Source organism: Trichoderma aggressivum (genome assembly GCF_033847375.1).
Source record: "Trichoderma aggressivum f. europaeum strain CBS 100526 chromosome Unknown scaffold_027, whole genome shotgun sequence".
Taxonomy (NCBI): Eukaryota; Fungi; Ascomycota; class Sordariomycetes; order Hypocreales; family Hypocreaceae; genus Trichoderma; species Trichoderma aggressivum.
The window spans coordinates 387637-411560 of NW_026946393.1; the positions used below are offsets into that span (position 1 = coordinate 387637).

Below are 23924 nucleotides of genomic sequence, written 5' to 3' on the forward strand. Positions count from 1 at the left end.
ACATTAGAATTTCGTATTGCATGTAAACGTGCAAAATCTGCACGAGCATCGTCTTGGATGCCTTCTGCCTAGCCTAATGGGCATATATCATCCTGTATGTAACGCCATCATCCCTGAAACCTACTTAGTTACACCATTTCATTGCCATATATTCCACATGATAAAAAATCAAAGCAAAAGTAAAAACCAAGGCTCTTAAAAGGCAGACCGAGTTCGGATGTCCTAAGTATGAAATGTTAGCTTGTGTTCTGCCGTGATAATGCAAGGTGCAGGTGGCAAAGGTAAGCTCTCACCGATATTTTCCGCTCAATTTCTCGGACAGAGCGGTCCAGCTCCCCTGCAATCATTTGCTTCTTGTCATTTGGAAGCAGGGCGTATCTCTCACAGAGATCGCCGTCGATGATGCCCTTCATGGGTGCATAGTAGCTGCGATACATTAGGTGGTCTCGGCCCGCCAGAGGAGGATCCTCGGCCCTCATATGCTGTTCTAGACTTTGGAAGAAGTCTGTATCTTCTCGCGTAACAAACGGAATCAAAACACCAATCGTGCCCATGAGTCCGCTCCACAATAGGACGTCCTGCCCTCCAACCACCAAGCTGGTTTTGGCAATACTCGTTGGAATGTCCTGAGTGAAGAGGTGGCACATCAGATCCAGGCGATGAGAGGTTCCGTGGAGGTAGTCTCTCGCGTTGAGTAGATGGAGTCCTGCTTGCTCCTCATCGGCCTCTTCACTGGCCTTCTGTGGAGAGCGCACGATGAAGATGTTGCCGAATTTGTCTCCACCGGCAACGGTCTCGTAATCTACCATCGTTGTGCACGTTGTCCATCTGGCGATGGTGTCGTCCACGAAAGGAATGAGCTTGTTTGTTGACTGCTTGTAGACAGCGTAGGTTATGCCTTGCTGCACGTCTCCGACAACAATTCGGTTGCCTTGTGTACTTAGAGAAATGATCTGCTGCGGTGCGACTTCGGCTTGGGATTTTCGTAGCAGCTGCCGCATACCGAGATCGTATATGCGGAGTGTCTTTCCAATGCCCACCAACACTCGTCCTTGGAAAGGTATCATGGCCATGGGAGGCTCTTCGACCTTGGTTTTATGGATGAATACTAGACCCCTACCGTCGCGCTCGAACCGGTAGATATGGACGAATGCGTCAGAAAAACTGCGAGGGTTCACGACCATATCTTTACCGGTTCCAACGACCAGGAAGGTTTCGTTCTCCTGACTGGCAAACGTAACGATGGCCACGCTAACTGCGGCCTCATTCTCTTCCAGGTCTACTCTTTGCAGAACTTGGCCGTCTTCGGCTAGAGGGTCAACAACGCTGATACACGAGGCCCAGCGTCGGTTGCCTCTGGGGTGCCCAAATTCTTCTGGTGGAAGGACCTTGGTTTCCCCATTGACACGTGCTGGGTCTGCAAGCAATTTGGCGCAGAGCTCAGGAGCAAGAGTGTGATTATCCGCCTCAATCACATAGAAAAGAGGATGATCTGGATGCTTCACCATCTTCTTGGGCGTGTAAGTCAAGGGAATTGAACTCTGGATGAGTGTGTCCCCAAGTCGGTCGACAGAGAAAATCCTAGTAGTCATCAGCATCTGTAATGGCACGCTTCTGATATCAAAACAAAAAACAGATGATTGAGTGCCTTTCAGTAGGAACAATTGGAAAAAAAATGCGTAATAAGAACCTCATAGCCTATAGGCTTGGATCCCATATTTTTCATCATTTGGCACGACAGGAGAAAGGAGAAAAAGACGTCAATCACTTACCGTAGAGTTTGCCCCTGAATACCCACGACGCCTTCCTCACACTGCTCGCTTGTAAAATTCCAGCCCCATTCTAGATCAACATAGTTAAGGGGAGTGACAACAAAGGTCTTGGTGATGGGATCGGCATATCCTAGCCATGGTCGAGAGCTAAGACCAAGTACACAAGTCCTTCCCTGGACCGTTACCTGGAATAGTCTCACTTGCTTCGGCCCCAGAAACTTCTGCCGCGTGTCTGTTAATTCACCAGTAACTTCATCCAAGACAGTCCGCAAGTAGACGCCTGAGTAGAGGCCGATGTGTAGGTAGAGGGTGGAGCCGCCTGATGACGAGTCTTCCATGGAAATGATGGCGAGGGAGGTGGGTGCCGCTGTCAGTGCTTGCACTGACTTGTTTTCGAGAGTAGACTCCGGGTCAAGGCTTAAAATGCGAACTGTGCAGTCGTCACAGCCGACTGCAAGGAACGAACTTCGCAATCTGCCTTCGGGAACTTCGCCTAGGCTCAGGCAAGTAACTGTTCCAAACATTTCCTTCTTCTCGTCGTATTCTGCCAGTGAACCGTCATCATCCATCTCAAAATAGACAATTTCACCAGAGCTTAGGGCAATTGCTACTTGGTGGGCATTGGTTGAAGCGGCCACGATAGAACGGTGCTGCGGAGCGTCCCACTGGTTGACTTGCCCATTACGGATATGCCTAATACCCTTGGGGTGGACTTGGATCAGACCATCATCACCGAGCAGCTGGGCAGCCAGGGTTGGGACACTGGTAAGAAAGCCAGAGTCGCTGACTTCTTCCACCGTCTCTCCTATACTGAGGACAAGAGTCCCGTTCGTGAAGGAGAGGACAATGTAGGCATCATACTGTGCAGCTCGATTCAGCTTCAGCGTCCAAACAGCAGATGGGATGCCGGGCAGCTCAGAGGACACGATTTCATTAATCTCAAGCCCGTGCTTCAGTGTCCGGAATGTGCTTCGAGCACCGTTGCCACAAATGGTGTAGATCTGAGGCGCATCCTCGTTGGTCAGGTTGGCAACCTTGCAGTCAAGAAGAGGGTTCATGGAAGGAATGCTCTCGACGAGGACCAGGTTTTCCAATGGCCGAGGATAGAAGTAGACAGGATTATACGAAGCCTGTGCATCGACGGGGAAATCGTCGCTGGTAAACTCCAACTCTTCGTCATCGTCTCCAAGTTTTTCGAATTGGTAGAAGGAGAAGTTTCCAAATTGGCTGGCAACATAGAGGAAGCCGCTCTTCATAATACACAGACTAGCTGCGGCCGGGACTGTATCGAAATACTTGATTTTGAGCCTTCTAACTTCGCCTGTAGTGTTGCCTTCTTCGTCCTCTACCATGTCGATTGTGACCTTGAACATGTCGCCGTCCTCGGTCTGTAGTAAGAAGAAGAAAGCGCCAGCGCTGCCCTTGAGCTTGTGCATGACACCAGAGATGATGGTGCGCTTTCTGGACGGATCCTCCGTTGCTCCTCGTCGGCGGGGAATTGGCACCCGGAAAGCCTCTTGGTTGGAATGGCGGTATGTGATGTTCTCCTCGCCACAAACCAGGACGCCACTGGGCCCATCATTACCACCGGGTACCTGGAATAGCAGCGAGGCAGTCGAGTCTACAGGCTCCGACCACTTTCTCACAACGTGATTGAGACCGAGATCAAGCTCATAGTAGACCAGCTGAGTTTCCAGCTCTCGCAAAGCTTCCCCTGTAGCATCTTGGTCCGCCTCAGTATAGTCCACCTCTAGAGCAGCAAACACGGGATTGGCATATCCAACATCTAGTGCCACCATAGAAATGACCAAGACTCCAGGCTTGTGAGCCTCGAGGGGCGAGGAGATGGTGAGCTCTGCTTGGGAGTTTCGATTGAGCACGTATACGAGCTTGTTCTTCTCAATAGACGCAATGAGACACGCGCGCCCCTTGGGGTCACAGGCGAGATATTCTCCAGGAATAACTCTCCGCACGCCAGACTTTCCAAAAGTCTCCAGATGCAGCTTGTGGAATCGATTCTCTTTCGGAAGATACTCAAGAATCGTGATCCGACCAGAGTCAGTTGCTAAAATTAAGTAGTCTGGAACACCATATTAGCTCATTGGTCGCGAGATGATAACACATCTCCGCTCTACAGGAGGGTGTATGTTTGGTAGGGTGCGTTGTAAAGCTTTTTTTTTTTATCTTCACCATCACTATGTGGACCCTCCAAAAATAATGGGAGCTGAGTAACTCACCCTTATTGCTGCCCGCCAGGCGAAAGGCCGCCAACGACCTGATGATGCCGAAGATGTCATGAGACAACAGTGTGATGACCTTCCCCTGCGACGGGTCAGGCCGTAAGAGAGCCAACCGTGACCCGGCGCCCGTGATGATGAGCTGCTCCTTGGTGCCCGCGAACTGACCCAGAACCGCTTGGACGACATTGGTTGGCGGCTGGATCGTCAGCGAGTAAAGGAACATGTTAGAAGTGGTCGCCATGTTCCTGACTGGGCGCAGTCAAGCCTGCGCGGCTTTTCAGAAGCTTGAATGGCCGATTGAGCAGCTCAGTCGCGTTGGGAAGCGGTTGTTGTGTGGGAAAATCAACAGGCGGAGCTCTGCTTGAGATTTGATGCTAAAAGTTTGGAAAAGGGCCGGAAGAATGGAGGAACGATAATGCGGCGGTGGTGCGAGGGTGGTCCGAGCTCCTTGCAAATTGCGCCCATTCAGTCCAGTCTTTTTTATACAGGCGAGAGAGGCATGGCGGGGGGATCACTTTCAACATCAATTCGAGTCAATCAGACAATACAATGGAGCCGGCTCTGCGTCGAGCGGCTCACAGCCTGTGTGGGCGATGCTCGGCGTCTTTACGGAGGCAAACAACCGTGCGAGGCGCATTGAAGCCGTGGGCGCAAGTTTCAATCCGGAGCGTGCATTCGTGCAAGCCGCAAGATGCCAAACGTACGATTGCGGGATCCAAGTTGACAACTGCGCGAGAGTTTACATCCAGCGCGAACGCTGCTTCTGAGGCCTCTGCTGCTGGGAAGGCTCCGGTATCTTCACTTCGATTGAATCCCGACGACCTTTTCCATCCGTTTTCTGAATCGCCAGTTCCCGAATTCCGTCGCCGGGCTGCCTTTATGAAACAGCATGCATACTGTCCTCACCCAGATCACAAGCATGCCAGGGTTCCCCTCGACGCTTCGGCGGTTGACGATGCTGCTCCAGCCACTGGTGGTGATATGCCGCCTGCGAATGTGGATTTCGAGTGCCCCGATTGCGGCATTGCGGTGTACTGCAGCAAAGAGCACTGGATGGATGATTATGAGAATCACCTAAAGGTCTGCGATACTCTCCGTCAAATCAATGAAGACGATCACGATCTGCGATCCGGAAGAGTGTTCCACGAAGGCAATCTCCCCGACCTTCAAATGGAGAATGCTGCAGTCAACATGACAAATTGGGACACTTTTATGTACACTCGAGAGTTTGAGGCGGTTGACTCGGATCGCTCAATGAGACAAATCACTCGACTCCTTACATATCCGATTACCATTGGCAGTGTTCTTCATGAATTAAGCCCCTACAATATCCAAAAAGGAGGACGTTTAACGGTGGAGGGGTTGAAGAGCTTCAGTGGTAAGTGAGAGCGAACCGAGCCGCGGACTACACATGGGATTAATGTGGTGTTGGGATTTTAGCTTTGAGATATAACCTGCATATACCAAGGTCTGGCCGTGGCGCTGGCATCAACCAGCTTCGCCCAGAGCCCCCGCCAGTGAGAATATTTATTCTCGGCGCTCGAGCCGAATCATCGCTGCCACGACCTGTATGGGTGCAGCTGGCCCATCTATTCCCGGAATCGCGACTACACCTTATCTTTATCGGCCCAGAGAGCATGGCCAACCGTGACGACGAGTTCCCCCTGCCAGAGCGCACGCCGTCGAACCCATTTGGCACCGTAGTTGAAGACCGAGTGTGGTACAACATGAAGATTAGCACCATCGTGGACTATTACCACACCATTCACAAGACGGGTCACTTTGCGCCTTACGACCCTTACTTTGATTGCTTCATGCTCTTCCACCCAGGTCTTGGCCACCCTGCAAGCAGCCACGACTGGGAAGAAACTCTGCCCTTGCTGCTGGAGACCAAGGTGCCAATTATCAGCACTGGATATACCCAGGTCGACTTGGATCGTGACGTTGAATGGGTAAAGAAGAAATCAGGAGGGGAGTTTGACGTGCTGCTGGAGCCTGGAGAGAACACATTCCGGAGTCTGCGATGGGACCTTGATGACATGGACCCTCAGGACATCAGCTGTGGCAACTGGGGTGTTTGGGCGTTCCGAGGAAAGAGGTTCGTTTTGACAACGATTACATAGTGCTTTTTCTCTCTTTTTTTTTTTTTCCATTTCAGACCGGCTAACAAACTTGACAGATATGAGACGACCACGAGGGACCTATAGAGAAGAGGAAGAAAACCCAAACAAGTAGGTGGGTTTTTGATGGCGCAGGCTTGTGCCAGACGCCATGCTGAAAGAGTGTAAACCACCCACAACCATTGTACGGCTATACTGTATGCATAGATGCACCTCTCCAATGTACTATATATATCTAGGAGGCGTTTAAAAAGAGGGAGAGAGAAAGAAAACTTGTTCTACTTCAGAACCTCCAAATCTCTCGATATACTTACTGTATAGCTGCTCTGTTTGGTTTCGCCGGATATGCTGCTCGTTTTGAGAGGTGCAGATAAGCTGACTGTAGCACCTAGGTGTGTAAGTGCCCTGTCTTGCCTGTATTGCTGCAGATTTCCCGCTGAAACAGCTCGCCCACAGCGCCTAATCCAAAACGACATGAACCCACTTGACGCACGTGCGGGGTGACGTGCAGCGCACGGTGCAGCCCAGCCCAAGCCAAGCCAGTTCAAGGCCAAACATCAAACTGCATGCCTGCATATCCCAGACCTGCGACCCAACAGGCGACCCAACTTTACCTCAACGACCAGCCTCCTCTGTCCAGCTCCGTGCAGTTCCGCACAGTTCTATTTCTCTCCATCATCGCCTCTCCCGCCTCTGCGTCTCCCCGCCTCTTGCGCGCAATGATCCTGCGACGACGCCGCTCGACTCGCCGGCCATGATAGCCGCCTCCGCCTCCGCTTCAGCTCCAGCTCCAGCTCCCCCTCCTCTCGCTCCCAGAGCCTCGACGAAGCCAAAACATGCCGCCACCTCTCCGCCCCCCGAAGCCGGCACCGCAGATCGCCGGGGCACCCGTGCCGTGCCGATAGATCCGCTGTCTGATCGGGCGACGCTGAACCTCATCCGCCGGACGCTGTGCCCGCAGCATCTGGGAGACAAAGGACGAGATGCCCAGCCCGCCATCCAGGACCTGCTGCCGCCGCTGACGAGCCGCAATGATGTCGACCTGCAGCTGTACGCCTTCCTCGCCATCATCATGCGGGAGTTTGTGCAGAGCTGGTATGGCAAGATCACTGCCGACGAGACGTTTGTGCCAGAGATTCTGCGCATCATTGCACACTGCACCACGGCGCTGGAGCAGAGGTTTAGGGAGTTGGATCTCGAGAGCTTGCTCCTGGATGAAATACCAGACCTGCTCGATAGACATGCTACAGGCTAGTAGTGGTGTGGCGTCGCCCTACGCTTTAGATCTGCCACTGACTAGGTCCCAGCTCGCCGCGTGTCCTCTCGATCTGCTTTGCAATCCTCGGTTGATGCTGATCCCCGAGATGTCTACCACTCCATTTTTCCCTTGCCGTTCCTTTCCCCCGTACCTCGCTTGGATGATAACACATCTGTGGAGCTACAACGCGAGAACGAGGCGGCTTATCGTCAGTTGCTGGTCCAAGGTGTTCTGGCCATCCTGCTCCCTACTGAAGATTTGGAGAACCCCTGCCTAACGGCCCTTGTGGAACAAATATTCTCGGAGCTAATCATTGGCAATGTCATCGCCGGCAAAGCATCCCAGCCATGGCTGCTCTACGAGGCCATCTGTATCGCCACAAGGTCATTGGGTGAACGGAAAGAGAGGACAAAAGCAAGGATCGTGTCTGGGAAAGACCAGCCATCGGACCTTGGTCAGGATGCGGCCAAGTCTCAAAAGTGGACGGCCCAAGGGGTTTTCGTGTTAATTATTCACTTGGGAATCCTCTTCTTCAACGCTCTTCGGCTCATGGCCGGCACCTTGGCGGACTCCATATCGTTACCTCCCAGAACGGCGCTTCATCTCGATGAGGAAGCCGCAGAAGACACTCAAAACGACAAGCAACCACCACCATCAACGGATACGAACCTCGGGGTCAAAGTACCAGTACTTAGCTTCAAGCTTTGGGCTTGTCTTGGAAACCTGATTGAGCTGGAGGAGAGGAAACCCTGGCTGGGTGGCTTCATATCATTGCTACAGACTGCGGCCATTGATGGGCCATGGCGTATTGCGGGGCTTAACGGTCCTCTCGACAGGTAAGATACGCAAATTTCCTTGTTGTACTGATGAATCGGCTTGGCCCTTCCCCTCCAACCCCTGATCATTGTTGATTCTACTCGTCATCTCGCATCTTCTCAAAGTCACTGGACCTTCTACCCCCCCTTGCCTCCAGCGAGTGAGCTTTCAAAACAGGGTTTCTGTCTGGACGGACCGTGCCTTAGCCGGATGCCGCGTTCTTCATCTGTGGCACAAATACAATCTACATTGTGCGCACATTCGTGCCCGGCCGACGCCCTCGGAGTCTATCTAGTAGATAGGTAGCTCCATTCGATGAGAGGTCGAAATGGCTATCCTGACAGGGTTATCATGACCGGCGCAATTTGCAACCCAAGACCACACCACACCGAGCATTCTAGATCTGGGCTGCTAGCTCCCTACCTGGCTAGCCAATCGAAATGCGAGACTCGCCATCTCGGCTCCGATTGCTCGAAATTGTCGCGCCGGCCTGGGCCACCACAAAACGGCCCGTCCATCGAGAAGCCCTTATTACGCGCCGGCCTCGAACAGGGGGGGCAATCAGCTACGAGAGAAAGCGGGTCAGGACCCCAGCTGTCTAGCCTCTCACGACGAAATGGTGTTGGAAGAGCATTTCGTCTGAAAATCAAATCACCCGCTCGCCCCGTGCCGCGCCACCTCCAGGTAGCCATCTGCTGTCCATTGGGCCGACTTCCCCCAAAGCAGACAAGGCCTCGTGGTTCCTGACCGCGGCCGGTTTCTCTTGTCACACGGAAAGGAAAAAAGCCCGTTTCTCCCAGCGACTGCTCCACCACGCGTGGGCGCTCGGTGGTTAGTACCCAAGACCACTGATGGGACGCATGTCACTCGCTTCTCCTTGTCCTCCTCCGCTGGCTTGTTGCGGAAGCTGGGGTTCTCTCTGTCAATGGCTAAAGGAATCATACGAAACTACCTGTCAGAAATCAACGGACTTTGGGCGAGAACGCGCTTATGCAAGGCGGTCGTTGGCAAGTGGCCTGCGAGCCTCCTTCACCCTCCGTCCTCGCAACGACTCCTGGCTGTTGCCGCATTATCTGACCGGCATGGAGCACGACACATCACTTCTCCCACGACGCCCATTGGCAGGCCCCTCGTCACGCTATGAAGATCCAGCAGGCACCGTACCACACATCGGAGATGTTCCTTTCTTGTTTTCCCCGCACGCAACAAGGCCTCTTGTCTTGCTATCCAATCTGGTTCAACATATACCTCCATGGATCATGGATAGCATGAGGAGCTTTCTCCCCCCTCTCTGGCCTTGACCTTGACCCATGATCACATGTACCTTTCTCCATCACACCTTGAGAGAAGGGGAGCACGGATCATCCTTGACAGATGTCTCCTTTCACAAGCTAAACTTGCCAGCGAGTGGCTCTCGACGGCAACGCTTCCTTCTCGCATTCTCTGTCTCTTTTTTTCTCGTCTACCCACACACAGCATCCACCAACCCCTCCCCTTCTGAATCTCGCTTTCTTTCCCCACCTATAGCGGGCGGACGGACCCGATGGGAATATCCATTTCTTTCCCGGGCTCGCTCTTTTTTCTCTCTCTTGCTCTCTGATGGGGAGCTAAACTGAAGCTAACTAATGGTCCTTTTGCTTTTCCGTCGGCTTGTGTAGACTCCTCTCGCACCATATTCAATCTCTCTTCGATTCGTCTCATCTACCACCCATCCTTCGGTCGCTCCGAGGCGCCCTGTTTCCCAACAACAGCCCCGGCACGTCCACTCTTGTGGCTCCCCAGTCGGAGAGGGAGCTGCTCGCTCTGCGCCGTAGGGCCGCCAGCGCTATTTCGGACTTGCTCCCTGCAAGCGTGACCCGCGTGTACTTTGGCCGTCGGCATTGGCGCCTGGGCGGGCTGTTTGGCCCTGGCGATGATGCCGGATCGCCTTCTGCCGCGACTGACGACGAGGACGACGAGAAGAGGATCTTGGATGAGCTCGAGAGTCTCCTCGACGTCGTTGGGGACGAGTACTGCAACAAGCACTTGATGTATAGTGCCTTGGAACTGGTTCTTGTGAGGCTGATGCCAGAGCTAAGCGACAAGGGCGTTGTGGAGCTGCGGCAAGATAGACTTGGCTAATAAGCACCCGCGAAATATACCTTATTGGCTCTTTTCGAGCGGTATTTATTAACTGTAAAGTGCGTAAACACAACCTTTTGCGCACGTAGTACTCTGTACGGATATGAACCAGCAGTGTCAGTAGTGTATTGCCAGCTTCCGCCTACTGGAGCCCCCTGTTCCACGTCCTGCTCTCGACTCTCCACATGGGATAGAGAGACCATCGACATGTACCCAGTACACGCAGATACTCGCACACACTCGCACTCACACACAATATTCAATGTGGCCCATATTAAATGACAAAAGTTGAGTAAAAAAACGGGGATTAGCCGGTACAGTAACATAGCGAACAGCATGTAGATGCCGAGAAAGAAAATTATGTCCCCATATGGGTTCCCCCCCCGCTCCCCGAGACCCTCTTTTGGTCATTCCCATTCCCGTACAAAAAAAAAACCACATTTGATATCGAAAGCATGCTTTCTCCGTGAGGAGTATGGTGCCAAACAGGCCCTTGTAATTTTTTTTTCGGTCTTGTCTTGTTCCCTCAATTCATATCCTGCCAGAAAAAAAAAAGAAATATCACGACAAATAATGAAACGGGAAATAGTAAAAAATGGTAGACCCAAGTAGATAGATATTCTTAAGAAAATCAGGAGCGGCAGGGGAATGGAGCCCAAGGTCCTGCTTACTCCCACACCATGTCAGCGACACTTGTCCGTCTTTTTTTTTGTCCGTTTTTTGGTGTATCAAGCCCAACCAAGGGTAAGAAGAAAAAATATAAAGAAAATTCAAACGGCAGATGAAATAAGAATCAAAGCAGTAGCATACTCAGGGTGCGCGCGAGCAGCAAGCAGAAACTTTGGTCGCTAGATATGTGTTAGGAGAGTAGTGGGTGTCATCGCACTGGTTCCGAATGGTAACCAGGTAAGAAAATTGAAACGAGTGATGTATGAATGATAAAGAAAAAAAAACAGTTTTGATGCTGGTAGATCTGTTGCCAGATGAAGTCGCCTTTCTCTTTTAGTTATAACCCCGTTCCCATCCAGTCCAGTCCCTTGTCCATTCCTTAGGAGCCACTTCCGTCGCCTGCGGTGTGGAAGCGGAAGCCTCTTCATGTTATATGAAATAGGCCAGTACCGCAGCATCGATCCATGTGAAAAAAACCATCTTTGCTCTTATTCGGAGTTGTGTAGCCGGTCCGCCATCTTCTTCCCATGCTCAGTTATTTGTTTGTTCCAGAAATGCTCAAAAAAATCCGTAACGCCAGGGGAAAAAACATCTTCGATAACAGATATTAAAAAAAAAACAGGGGAACAGGCGTATGCGTGTGAAAGAAGTGAGTAGCTGATATTCGACGGACACATTTGACGTCTCCGTTATATCCCCACCATCGATGTCTCAGTCAATGATTGAATATCCCCGTCATCGCCCTCGGGGATCCTCGATAACCCTCCTATAGAAGGACGAGTAGTTTGGTGTTGGTGTAATTGTAGCTTCTTTGTAAGTTGAACGATGGTGGCGTAGTCGCTTTTGTCAAATGGCCCGTTGGGTGTCATGCTGTGCAGATAGTTTAGCAGCGTTTCCGCGGCACGTCTAGCATCCTCCGGGGTTGGAGATGTTGGCGAAGAGTCGGCAGTCGTCGACGATACAGAGCTAGTGTTTGTGGAAGGGTTGTTTGACCGTGCAGCAATACTAGAATTGCTACTGGTACGGCGTAAAGCTGGCGGCGACGATACTGTTGAGTCAAGCGTGAAGGGAGTGTTTCGGATGTCATTTGTCGGCGATTCAAGTGTTGAAGCTGATGTGACGGCAGATGGGTGTCGAGGGGTTAGTGGATCCGCACTTATATCCTGGTTCACACAGTCGATGTTAAGAGAAGGAAATGTGTTGCTTCTCTTTCCGCGATGTTGCTGGAAATCAGGGGCGGGCGGTTGTATGTGTAAACTATTTTGAAACGCTCCAATGTTGGGATCAGGTGAGAAGTGAAAGGGAGCTGTTGGGCTTATCGTATCACCAGGAAATGAAACACTTGGGTCCCTCAAATCGCCAGCCAACGATGTAGAGGAATGTGACCCAGCATGTCCATATCGAAAATTGAAATCATGCGCTTCAGCTTGCAACTCCTCATCGCTGCGGCTGGCAGACAAAGGGGAGAGCTGTTGGGTCGGAGAAACAGGAGATATGGTAGTGGTTGTTTTATCTCCCGAGTAACGTGGAATAGCTGTGGACACAGCAATGCGGTCCGGAATATTCGTTTCAGAGGCACGGCGCATCAGCCGGCCAGCCCCTATGCCGTGCTTTTGCTTGAATTTGAGAAGCCAGTTGCTGTTAATGTTAGTCAGCCCTCTGTCTTGGCTGCCGCTAGCTCGAGCAAAGAGCCTTGCTTGTTCGATTATCTCCTCGTCTTTGACTTCAAATCCTCGTTGTTGTTGTCGACGGACATAGTTACTGAGCGTTCGGTCAAAATCTGGATGCTTTCCCTTCAAACGCTTGAGTGCTGAGCTATCTGGCTCCGGGTCTTGCTTGAGATACTGATCTTTGTGCCTCAACACCTTGGATACGGTGCTTGACTCAAACGTTAGTTTATTCTCGTCTGAGTGTAAAAGGGGGAAGAGTCTGAATAAAGTTTGGAGAGGTTACCTTCTTTCAACACCAAATTTTGCGCCGATGTCTGCCTGCCTTGTGCCCGGGTTGTCTTCGTGATACTGGCACATGGCCCGTTTCTGCTCTGCGCTCAACGTCTTCCTTGCTTTCTCATGGTGCACAGGGGGTCTCGGCGACGGTTCAACTGGGGGCAGGCTGGACGCCGGCGCGATGGACAACGGAGGTGCAGAGTAGCTCCCTGATGGAGTTGGGTTTGTCAACTGACTCGGCCACTGCGTGTTCAGCATCGGCAACTGGTGATGGCCCATAAGCGGCGCAGGCTGGATTAGTTGATGCGTCGAGGGCGGAGGAATGGGCGGTTGGATGGGCGGAGGCATTCTGAGCGATTCTGATGGCATCCCGTGAGATATAAATCCGCCAAAGGTGGCGCCGTATTCATTCAGAGGGCTGTTTCCATAAGGACTCTGGCTATACGGACTGATGCTCGCCCAGTGGTCGCTGGAATACCCAGCTCCGTTACTCTGTACCATGGTAGCGTCCTGGCCCAGGTTGGCAGAACCGTGACCAGCAGTGTTCATTGTATGTATTCCAAGAAGTTAGTGGCCCAGTTCTATCGCTGGGTTTTGCTAGTTGCTGAAAAACTGAGCAAGTCAGCACTTGGCAAATAGTCTCTTGCCAGAAAACGGACAGGAGGAAGAGGAGAGGAAGAGAGAAGCGGAACGAGTGGGGGGTATTATCATTCATCCGTCAGCGAAGAGACAAAGTCCAAACCTTGTCTTGAGCCGTCATCAATGAGCCGGCAATAATATGTCAAGTATCGTTACGGGAAGCATTTGCCCAGAGCAAACAAAAAGAAGCGTACGAACCTCATGGACACTTATGTTACGGAGTGGCATAACCCTTTTTCCTTTAGAGGGGAGTGACTCTGTAGCAGACCAGAGGAGAAGGACAAATAAGTCGAGATGCTAAAGTATGATTGCAACGCAAACTAATGATGGACAAAGGTATCGCAGTATAAGCAAGTTTGTAGGAGTTTGAGAGCAAGAGAGAACCAAGATGGGTGATAGTAAAGAATGAAGTATCGGTGACAAATTTGCTGGATGAGGGGTGCTCTGCCGGATAATGTATCGCTACTTGGCCAGCTGTAGAGCAACGCCCTGGAGCAAGCAAAGAAGCAAAGAAGCACACCTGTCAAGGAAAGCCCTGCTTCTCACGTCACTTTAACTACTACTGAAGCGTGCAAGACCCGCTGGTGGGCTCTCTTCCGCGCGGTAACGGTCTGGTGAGACAATGACGGAACTTTTCTTCGCCGTTACTCGCTGCCTCGTGCTTTCGTGGGGGTGAAAATACAAGACTGCGGAGAAGGGAAACGACTCATGTCAGCCCTGGGCAAGAACAGAAAGTAGTCGAGGGGCGGTGATGCATCTAAGATGATAAACCAAGTACCGGCCCCGGGCCTGGCAGTGGAAGTCGTCGCACCGCGTGCTTGTCTGTGCGGCAAGCGAGTCCGTACAAGATCTGACAAGCTGCAGCAGGCCGATGCTGTTGGTCCAGGAGACGGCAAGCTCGGTGGTTTGCTGCAGACGAGCAAGTGGCCCACCAGCCAGTGCAATTGCTAGGTCTACCAAGCCGGGCTAGACTAGGGTATCCAAGCAGTATCCTCCCAGAGGCGTACAAGAGTGGCTCTTGTAGCTGTACTCGTCCTGGGAAGACGCTGAAGCCGGAGCGCATTGTCTGCGAAGGAAGCGGAACGTTGGCCGTGGAGGCAGGCATGCAGACGCATGCACGAAGAGGTCCTGTACATGTACGTCCAGGGGTCCTGATGCAGGGGGGCCCTGAAGAGGAGGGGGCGTGCGAGTCGGCAAGGTACTCGTAATGGGCGCCTCTCCATCGCGTGGGCGAACGAGTTACCTACAGGTATAAGTGAGTTGAGTCTGCGTGTGTCAGTCCTGACTTTTTAGCTTGCTTGTCTGCGTGTCTGGCGCCCTTGTTTGCTAGGGAGAAGACGGGTGGGATTCCGTCCCAGAAGGGAATGGACCTGAGAGACCAGAGGCCGGAATGACTGAGGGGTGCCTCTGGACGGACAGCCTAGGATTGGGAACGGGCCATGGATCATGGAGATTGGGCATGATAGGGCAAACATTGACCAACGGGTGACCAGGGCCAGCATGGCCAGAAGAGGCAGCGTCGGCGGGATCTGGGAACTCGACATGGGACCATATGTAGGTACAGGCAAACCCACACCCACTGATTATAGTAATATTGGTTCGTTGGCGGTCTCCTGAGCTTCTGCTGGCGCCGTGTCGCATCCATGCCGTCGGCCTTGTAAGTTGGGAAGTTTCCTTTTCTGCACGGCCTGTTGCATGATACAGGATTTGGGTACGAGTACTAGGCAAGGTAAGGTAGTGTAGGAAGCAGGTAGCATCTAGATGCCCTGTCTGGTGTTGTGTGCGACGTCGGAAAAAAACGATTCAGCGTTCCGTACCTTCCCTCCGTGACGTCGGCCCAGAAGCGTGACAAGAGCCATCGACGACAAGGATGGACCAGAATCAAGTTGAGCTTGTTCATCTTCAGGATCAGGCAACGCTTCAATCAACTTTGAGCACCCAGAGAGAAGCAGCAAAGACCACGCGAGCGCAATACTTCCGATGGCCATGCACAATGCTAGTACCACTCGGTGCAAGTACGCAAAAAGCCGCTGCTTCCAAACCCCATGTGGTTGTCCAGGATGGACCGTCACCGACTACGAGTGCTTGTACAAGTACGATACGAGTCCAGTACAGGCTGCTGCCAGGGCTTCATCACGATTCCGGCGCACGAGAGCCTGGCCCGGCATATTCATGGGTCGACGATTTCATCAGCCAGACTAGGAAATAGTCTTCCGGGCGAGCATCCAAGCAGGGCAGGATTACAGACAGCACAGGTGTTGTGGAAAACCCACCCTCCGGAGTGCTACAGGTACCCAGTACGAAGCTGCTCTACCGTACGAGGAACGCAGCAGCGTCAAAAGAACCCCGGCAAAAAAAATAATAAGAAACCTTGATCCCGGTCTCGTCACCAATAGCCACAGCGAAGCCCGCGCAGACACACCGTAGCTGGACCTGTGTCCGTATGTGGACAAGATACGAATCGACATATTCCGTATCAAACACCAAGCAAACACAGCCACTTGGTCTTGGGATTCGCTACGGACCTCAGCTCTCCGCTCTTCAGCTCAACGCAGTCTTTTTGCGCTCGAATCTCGCTGCGGATGGATAGCTGAATAAACTGCCTCGTCTCTGCTCAAGCTGTGGTGGATGAGGCTTCAACGGCTCGTATACAAGAGAGGGGTTGGAGCATGGCTCTGTGGAGCGGCCCGAACTAGCTAGCGCACCTGTCGCAGATGATACCGATCAACAACGAATCATTTGCCTAGTTCAAGGTACAGTTGTGCCCTCATGTACGAAGTGCCGCAGCTGATCATGTCAATCAAGCTAAGGAACGGTGACCTACGAGCAAGTACGAGTACTTGTCCTCCAGAGATGCCAATGATAGCCCAATGCCAGAAGAGGCACATGTTCAGCCACAACCGTCTCCACCACCGCGCCGTTTACGAGTGCAATTATACGCAATTTTAAGCATTAACCAAATGGAAGTTTCAGATATAATAGCTTACGGAGATTTGAGCGTTGCCCCCAGATGGAGGTTACCTACTGAGTCGTACCTGTTGGTACTCGTACCAGCTGCTTTCTTCTCCACGTTTTCAGCTACGCGCAAGTCGAGCGCGCCAAATGATGGGTGCCCTACTACTGACAGGGGTAGCTAATCCTAGCCGCTCATCGGAAATACTATCACTAACAACAAGAGAAATTGCAGCCGCTTTATCGACGCCATGTTGACTACGGCGTAAAGGCAAAGGCCAACCCGCCATTTCTTCCACAACCAAGCCTGCTCATGCCGAAGCTGCTGACCGATATTTTATTTTTTTAGTCCGACGAGAGAGGGTCCAGGTTGTCCCTCTACTCGAGACACGACCATCGTAAGTTGGTCTACTTCGACAGAAGAAGCAGCAAAGTTTGCCATCGCCCACTCATTCGAAAGCCAATATTGGGCTTGGGAGCTGTGAGATTTACCGAATCTGCCGTTGGCTTGTCTTATAAGGCAAGATTGATCGACAATGCTGTGCGAAATACTCTCTAGTGATCTCAAGCGTTATCCTAAAAGTCAACGCACGGGAGCGCGGGAAGACCGTCCACGTTGGCCAGGGCCGTGCCACTAGCCTATTCCTTCTCGAGGTAAATACTTGGACAAAGTATTCAACGGCTTCTATCTTGCAAGCAGTACTTCTGGAGGATGATGAGGCGGCGAGGCGGCGAGCCATGGCGCAGTGGTAGTTCACACGCTAAAGCACTAAGAGGGGTGTAATTGTTGGTTCGCTTGACGTCGAACATAACAATGGTTCGAGCTCATCAGCCATTCCACCAACAAGACCTCTGGCTACTACTTACTATACGAGCGTCCCTAGAGGGGAGTGTTTCCTCCATCGACCAATTCGGACGAGATCATGACTTCATCACTTGGCTCAACTTGGTGAAGCCTTGTACATGCTTGTCCGTTTCATCAGCCTATTCGTGCCAGAGGGTCTCTTGTTCAGGGAAAACGCGGCTTGGCATTGCACTAGACCACAGTATCAGTGGTCAATTTACGATGGAGGCACCGCTGAGAACATTCGCAGTGCTGCCACTCCAACAATTGCCTGTTAGACGGAACAACGTGATGCAGTACTGCTTACTGCAGCACCAGTCTCCCATCCTGGAATGTTTGATATCGAATTCCTTTGCTACGGCGCTCAGTCCGACATTTGCTCTCACCTTCCCTTTCTTTCTTTTTACCCAGACGGTCCGGTGTAACTCACAAACAGGCACCTGTCAAGAGATAGGTCATGAGGATATGATACTTGAAAGTACGTACACAAGCAGCTCTGCACCCCTGTTAGTACCTACATACCAGAACGATTACACATCGTATATGGAGTACCAACACCAAAGATTGGCCTCATGCTGGTAGTGACATACTTCAATAACCGGCATATCGTCGACCCGACCTTAAAGTCTTCCGATTCAAGGCCAGAGGGTTCATAAGCCGCAAGCTGTGAATATTCCGGCATCTTGTTCTCGTCTTCGCTCAAATTGAACGGGGACAAGGGGCCGGTGGCGTCCGCGCCAAGTGAATAGCTTCCGCTTCCAGGCTCTCTTCCAGTTGGCCAATTTCAACCCCTGCCTCTGGCTGCCGCTGCGTGGAGGTCCGTGCTCAACTTTCAACCCCAGCAAGATATCCGGGCACTTACCAGAGAAGACAGAGAGGCAGTACTCATACCTCACAGGCGTGTGACAACGTTCGGCTTCCACGATGGCTTCTTTCTGGAGGCATTCAGGAGTCCAACACGATGCTATACGGCCGATTAATATACTGACTACCGGCATCGAACCCTCATATTCCCCATCCTTTCACGGCGGTGCGTTGAGATTTGGCTCAGCATGGGTCCCGCCATGTGTTATTAGACTGAGGGCCAGGTTCAATTTAGCATCCTCTCGTCAATCTCATGCTATTAACCTTTCTCTCCCGAAAAGGGCCGCCTTTGGTCTCTCTACTAGCTCCTCGTGCTCTGCATCCGAGTTACGGAATAGAAGTTGGGCGAATTGTTGACATTGCAGCCAGCTCAACGAAGCATACCGTTGGGTGTTCTCAACAATCAAATGTTGAGGCGTGTGACGCGTCCTCATCCTGTGCTATTTCCAACAGCCAACTGAACCAATGCTTTGAAATCATCACCAGTCAATGCCTGGTCATTCTGGACTTCGTGTAGGATGACAACCTTTCTCTCTTGGGCAGAGTCGATGATTCAGCTACACGCGATTTGATCCAATTGAAATGGAGACTTTAATTAGATGGAAGGAGGCGGCCAATCCCGACGAGATCTACCGATGCCCACTCTTCAAAACGCGTCCAGGTGCCGGCAAGGTGGATCACGACTGGTTGGTGGTGATACACAAAAAGCAGCCAATTACACTTCTCGAGGAGGCTGATGCCTCGAAGGAATATTGCCGCGTGACGCTCTCTAATAGGAAAACACCCCAGCGAATCGGTCTTTAAGGCTTCCCAGTTTCCTCGTGGCGAAATTGTCCGGTAGTCTGCTTGTACGATGTCGCCGAGTTCACATTTCCGGCGAAGACGAGTCAATCATTCTCAACCGATGGCTTCGTATACGGAAGAATGCTTTACAGACCTCTGGTAGACAATAGGGCAAACGCCGAGTTTGTCGAGCCCTCAATGGCCTCATCATCCTACCCGCCATAGGGGGCAGTAGGTGGAAATCTACCACCAACTTTCTGCGTGTTCTGTGTGGAAGACCTCATTTGCGACATGGCTCGGCCTGTACGATACGATGGCCCGTATGATGCGGCTCCGCGGCGGAGGCTCTGTCACCGAAAGCACATGGAGTTCTGTTCGCACATGGGTGCAGGGCATCGTGCCTAGTTCACCGGCATAACGATGTCATCTATCGCATTACTGTATGCACCTCCACCCGGCTCCATCGCAAGATTGCTGGCATGTACGAGCATTGAACACAGTCGAGTAAGAGTACTGGCCTGTACCTGTCAACAAGACGTCGCAAATCAGCTTTGCAAGGTCTCCATGTACGCTTTCAACAAGGGCAGCATCATGTTAGTCTCCTCTGACGGCAGGGACAACACTGGTCTGTGCCTTATGGCTCTTGTCTCCGTCTCCGCTGCGGGCGAACTACTCCGTAGTCAGTAAGGACATGCATGAGCCATGCCGCGCCGCGCGCTCATCGTTGCTGAAAAACACAGGCCGCCACCAAAATCCTCGTTCCCGCGAAGCCTCTGTCCAAGCATGTACGAGTATCACATGGAGTGCTAGCAGCATGTACGAGCGCAGCACCTGTACGACTAATGCCGCTGAGGATGCGATTACTGGTACTTACAGGTGAGCACCTTGCAGCATGGCATGCAAACCCTCGTTTGTACAGGCTGCCCCTGCGGCTTCCCCTCCCCATGTCCCGTCTCCTAGACCGGCCGCCATTGTCAAGATGGCTTTATCTCTCCACTCCTTCGACAGCAAGCGACACCACTCAGCACTCGATTCTTATCCCAGGCCGGGTTCTGCACCTGTACGCATGATTGTTGAGGTGGCTTGACTGACCGCGTGTTTTGTGTCTCTGCCTGTGGCCATGCTCCTGTTGCCCTTTGGCAGCACTCACTCAGATTTCGTATGAAGCACAGGGGTTCTCTTCACACCATGTCACCGTTGGCCCACTCACCAATCTCTCGCAAAGCAGCAACTCGGGGCTTGAATTTAGACGTTCAGAAGCCAGTGGCATTCCTCCGGCACTTGGCACCAAAGGTGGATCAAGGGAAAAACCAAGGGCTCACAAAATACAGAGTATTGAGCAAGCAGGGTCACCGCCATAAAGAAAGAAGAAGAAAACCAAACAATGCGCCTTCCGCATGCGTCTCCACCCGACGCCCATCATTTTCTAGTTCTTCCTCGTCTGGGCGGCAAGAGAAGCTCTCTGAAAGGCTGGGCTGGAGACAACCAAGGCCCAATACAACTCCCTGGGGCGCAATGCAGCCAGCATCGGCCCTCCGTATCCAGCGAATCGTTTTGCTGCGTCGCCCATCCTGCGAACTTCCAATTAGCGTCAAGGCCGGAGTGCCCTCTCTCTCTCTCTCTCGCTCGCTCTCGTTGTTTTCTCTCTGTCTGTCTCTCGCTCTCTCTCGCTCTCTCACACGCACACCCCCCTCCCGGGTGGTCTCTTCTTGGTGTAGCCCCAGGTTGGGCAGGGAAAGGCCTCTCTCGTCCGCAGCCCAAAAGGGACTCTTCCCATCCCCACGTTTCTAGCTCTACTTTTTTTTTCTGCGAAGGGCGGCCGCAGATCGAGAGGCCCTCGGCTATGCAGGGCCAAAGTACATCAGACCCCCCCGGAGATTGGGGCCATGGCCCATTCAACTACGTTCATGCTTTTCTTCACGCCTATGCCCGTCCGCCGAATGGCGAGCCAAGGCGTACGATACAAAACAGCGGACCCGAGGTATCTTCAGGACGAATTACTCGCGTGCCAGTTATCGCTTCTGCGCAACTCATTTTGCACACGTACACGTGCTCTGTATGCCATGTCTGCTGTCCCTGCCGATGGCACGCTGGACGGACTTGACTGCTCTGATCGTTTGGGAGAGGGAAATTGGGTTATTTTCATGAGCGTCAGAGCACGGCGTACTACAAAGTACTAACTACTACCTAGGTACTCTTCTCATTTTGAGTCCCAAAGTGTACGCCCTGCCACTTGCCCCGTAGCCACCATCCCCCCCCTTTTCACTTTGTTCTTTTTTTCTTTTTTTCTTTTCTTCTGCTGTTGTTACTGCCGTTGTAGTTGTGTTGCTTGCTGGCGGCGTTGTTGCTGTTCCATGCACCATTCTACTCCATCTCCTTGGGGCCTAGAGAATCATTGCCGCCGATCGTCATAGCTCATTCCCCTTCTGACGTGCCGAGTCGCAAATTCCTGCGCATTGGCCTTTGAAACTGTCATGCTCGTGCAATATGCCACATCAATGCCGCCCATCCCCTGTCCCGTTCCCGGCCAGTCACCCGGCCAAGGTTTGCATGAACTTGAAAAAACAAACCACGTAGGATGCCCCCTGGCCCCCGAAGCGCTCGGGCTTGTGAATGAAATTCTGCTTGTCCATTTGCAGGGCCCGAAACTCGGGACTTGGCTTCGCGGGCAGATGCCGATGACAGCCTCCTTGGTTTGCACGGCACTCAAAGAGCCGGATGAGTTACGTCGTTCTCTCCTTCATCCAGCGGATTGCCCACTATGGTTTTGGGCTTTGAAAATTGTCAAATCATCGCTTGATAATGGTCACTGGTAACAAGCCAAATTAGTCTCAAGTATTCATTGCGGGCTGGTTCTCGCACAACATAAGGGGTAGAGGACGTAAAAGAGTAGACAGTAATACATACCGACATCTTCATCTTCCAGCTCGTGTGCCAGACCAACTCTCTGCGGCTGGTGCTTCACCGACTTGCCATAAACAATGGCTGACTTGAACTGTTCCACAATGCTGCGGTGAATAGCGTTACACTAATTTTGTGCAACGCACATCAGTTGAGAGTCCTCGTGAGAGTAATAAGAGTGGGAAGGGGGGTGTCTTCTTGGTGACTCACGAAGTCTTCCACGGTGCATCTCGACGCTCTGAGCACAACGGGGGCTGAGTAGTCGGGTGCCCTGCCCTTGGGCTTTGTATACACTCGTTTCAGGCTCAGCTTCTCCCACATGGCTTCCATGAGCTCGTCAATGTTCCACCCATGCTCTGAGCTGATGGGGACCGAGTTGGGGATTCGGTAGAGCAGATCCAGCTCCTCGATGCTGATGGAATCGATCTTGTTGAGGCAGTAGACGACGGGAATGTAACTATTCAGCAGCATTAGCAATCCACCGTCGTGGCTTCGATACAATCCTCGTTGCCTCTTTTACTCACCTTCGGCTCTTTGCCTCGATAATGTCAATCAGATCATCAACAGTAGCATCGCACCGAATGGTAATATCAGCAGAGTTAATGCGGTACTCGCTCATGACCGCCTTGATCTCGTCGTGGTCGATGTGCGTCAGGGGCTGGGTGCTGGTGATATTCAAGCCACCCTTGTCCTTCTTCCTGAAAGTAATGTTGGGGGGCTCTTTATTGATGCGGATGCCGAAGCCCTCGAGTTCGGCCTCAATGACTCGCTTGTCCGTCAAGGGCTTGTTCACGTCGAGCACAATGAAAATCAAATGGCACGTCTTGGCAACGGCGATGACCTGCCGACCTCTTCCTCGGCCGTCCTTGGCTCCCTCGATGATTCCGGGAAGATCGATAATCTGCAAGGGGGCACCTGCAGCAATGCTTTGGTCAGCATTATCCATCATTTCTCTCGTCCCAAGCGGACGAAAAGAAAAGAAAAAACAAAAAAAAAACAGAGGAGCCACGGCAGAAAAACGCACCATTGTACATGACCTGACCGGGAACCGACGTCAGCGTCGTAAACTCGTACGCTGCAGCTTCTGAGTGCTGCCCCGTCAACCTGCTCATCAATGTACTCTTGCCCACGGACGGAAACCCAATGAAGCCAATACTGGCCACACCCGTCCTGGCCACGTCGAAACCGGCACCGCCGCCGCCGCCGCTGCTGCTGGGGGTGAGCAGCTCGCGTTTCAGCTTGGCCAGCTTGGCCTTGAGCTGACCCAAGTGATACGACGTTGCCTTGTTCTTTTGAGTCTTGGCCATCTAATGCAGGGGAAAAGAAGAAGAAAAATCGTCAGGGTCCTTGTTCCTAGTAAAAAAAAAAAAAAGCAAGCAGACCGCTCAACGCCGGATTTCGCCTTCGGAAATAACGTCGTCTCGTCGTCTCGCTGGGAGGGTTTTTTCGATGCGGAAAGACATACCTCGGCCTCAATCTCCTTGATCTACATTGTCCAATGTCAGTCAGAATGCTCAGAGCAGAGAGAAATTACACAAAATGAAAGCTGGAGGAGGCGAGGCCATACCTTGTCCACTGTCGTCGACATGATGCCGGTTGGTGCGTATCAGCTATTCCACCAACGTTCCTCGAGTTCCCTCGTGCTTCTCTCTTCGATATTCGCGTGCTCGCAACTCTGCGGCGTCGTGCTGGCGGCTGTGATGATAAACCGTCTGTTCTCCCAAACTTGTTTGTGTGTGGTGGCATGAATCTTTTGGAAGGAATTTGGTGGGGTAAATTTTTGGTTTGTGGTTCCTGGTGGCCAATGATGTCAGCCCATTTGGACCAATCCGCTTTAGGGAAGAGGAGCCACAGCATTTGCCACAACTCGAGTCTTCTCATAACATTCAATGATGCTATCACGACTTCTTATCACTTATGGACTTACAGGTAGCACATACGCAAACAACTGCATCAGATATACATGAGCGAAAGGAGAAAAAAAAGACATAACTGTATT

The 23924-nt window shown here is 52.1% G+C and overlaps 4 protein-coding genes across 4 annotated transcripts; 1 reads left to right on the forward strand and 3 right to left on the reverse strand.

Moving 5' to 3' along the window:
• Nucleotides 1–195: 195 nt before the first annotated feature.
• Triagg1_6760 (uncharacterized protein) lies at nt 196–4253 on the reverse strand (the record flags this gene model as incomplete). Its single annotated transcript, XM_062901420.1, has 4 exons — nt 196–222; nt 294–1581; nt 1773–3837; nt 4010–4253. The coding sequence occupies 4 exons, from the start codon at nt 4251–4253 to the stop codon at nt 196–198; spliced, it is 3624 nt and encodes a 1207-aa protein (XP_062754376.1).
• A 308-nt stretch (nt 4254–4561) lies between these two features.
• Triagg1_6761 (uncharacterized protein) lies at nt 4562–10327 on the forward strand (the record flags this gene model as incomplete). Its single annotated transcript, XM_062901421.1, has 7 exons — nt 4562–5390; nt 5453–6110; nt 6525–6528; nt 6716–7311; nt 7391–7392; nt 7440–8226; nt 9865–10327. The coding sequence occupies 7 exons, from the start codon at nt 4562–4564 to the stop codon at nt 10325–10327; spliced, it is 3339 nt and encodes a 1112-aa protein (XP_062754377.1).
• A 1358-nt stretch (nt 10328–11685) lies between these two features.
• Triagg1_6762 (uncharacterized protein) lies at nt 11686–13491 on the reverse strand (the record flags this gene model as incomplete). The annotated part of the gene is made up of 2 exons (XM_062901422.1): nt 11686–12874; nt 12950–13491. 2 exons carry the CDS (start codon nt 13489–13491, stop codon nt 11686–11688), a joined length of 1731 nt encoding a protein of 576 aa, XP_062754378.1.
• Nucleotides 13492–21813: 8322 nt separating this feature from the next.
• Triagg1_6763 (uncharacterized protein) lies at nt 21814–23513 on the reverse strand (the record flags this gene model as incomplete). Its single annotated transcript, XM_062901423.1, has 7 exons — nt 21814–21833; nt 21932–22052; nt 22136–22382; nt 22450–22840; nt 22950–23232; nt 23391–23411; nt 23493–23513. The coding sequence occupies 7 exons, from the start codon at nt 23511–23513 to the stop codon at nt 21814–21816; spliced, it is 1104 nt and encodes a 367-aa protein (XP_062754379.1).
• Between the last annotated feature and the right edge of the window lie 411 nt (nt 23514–23924).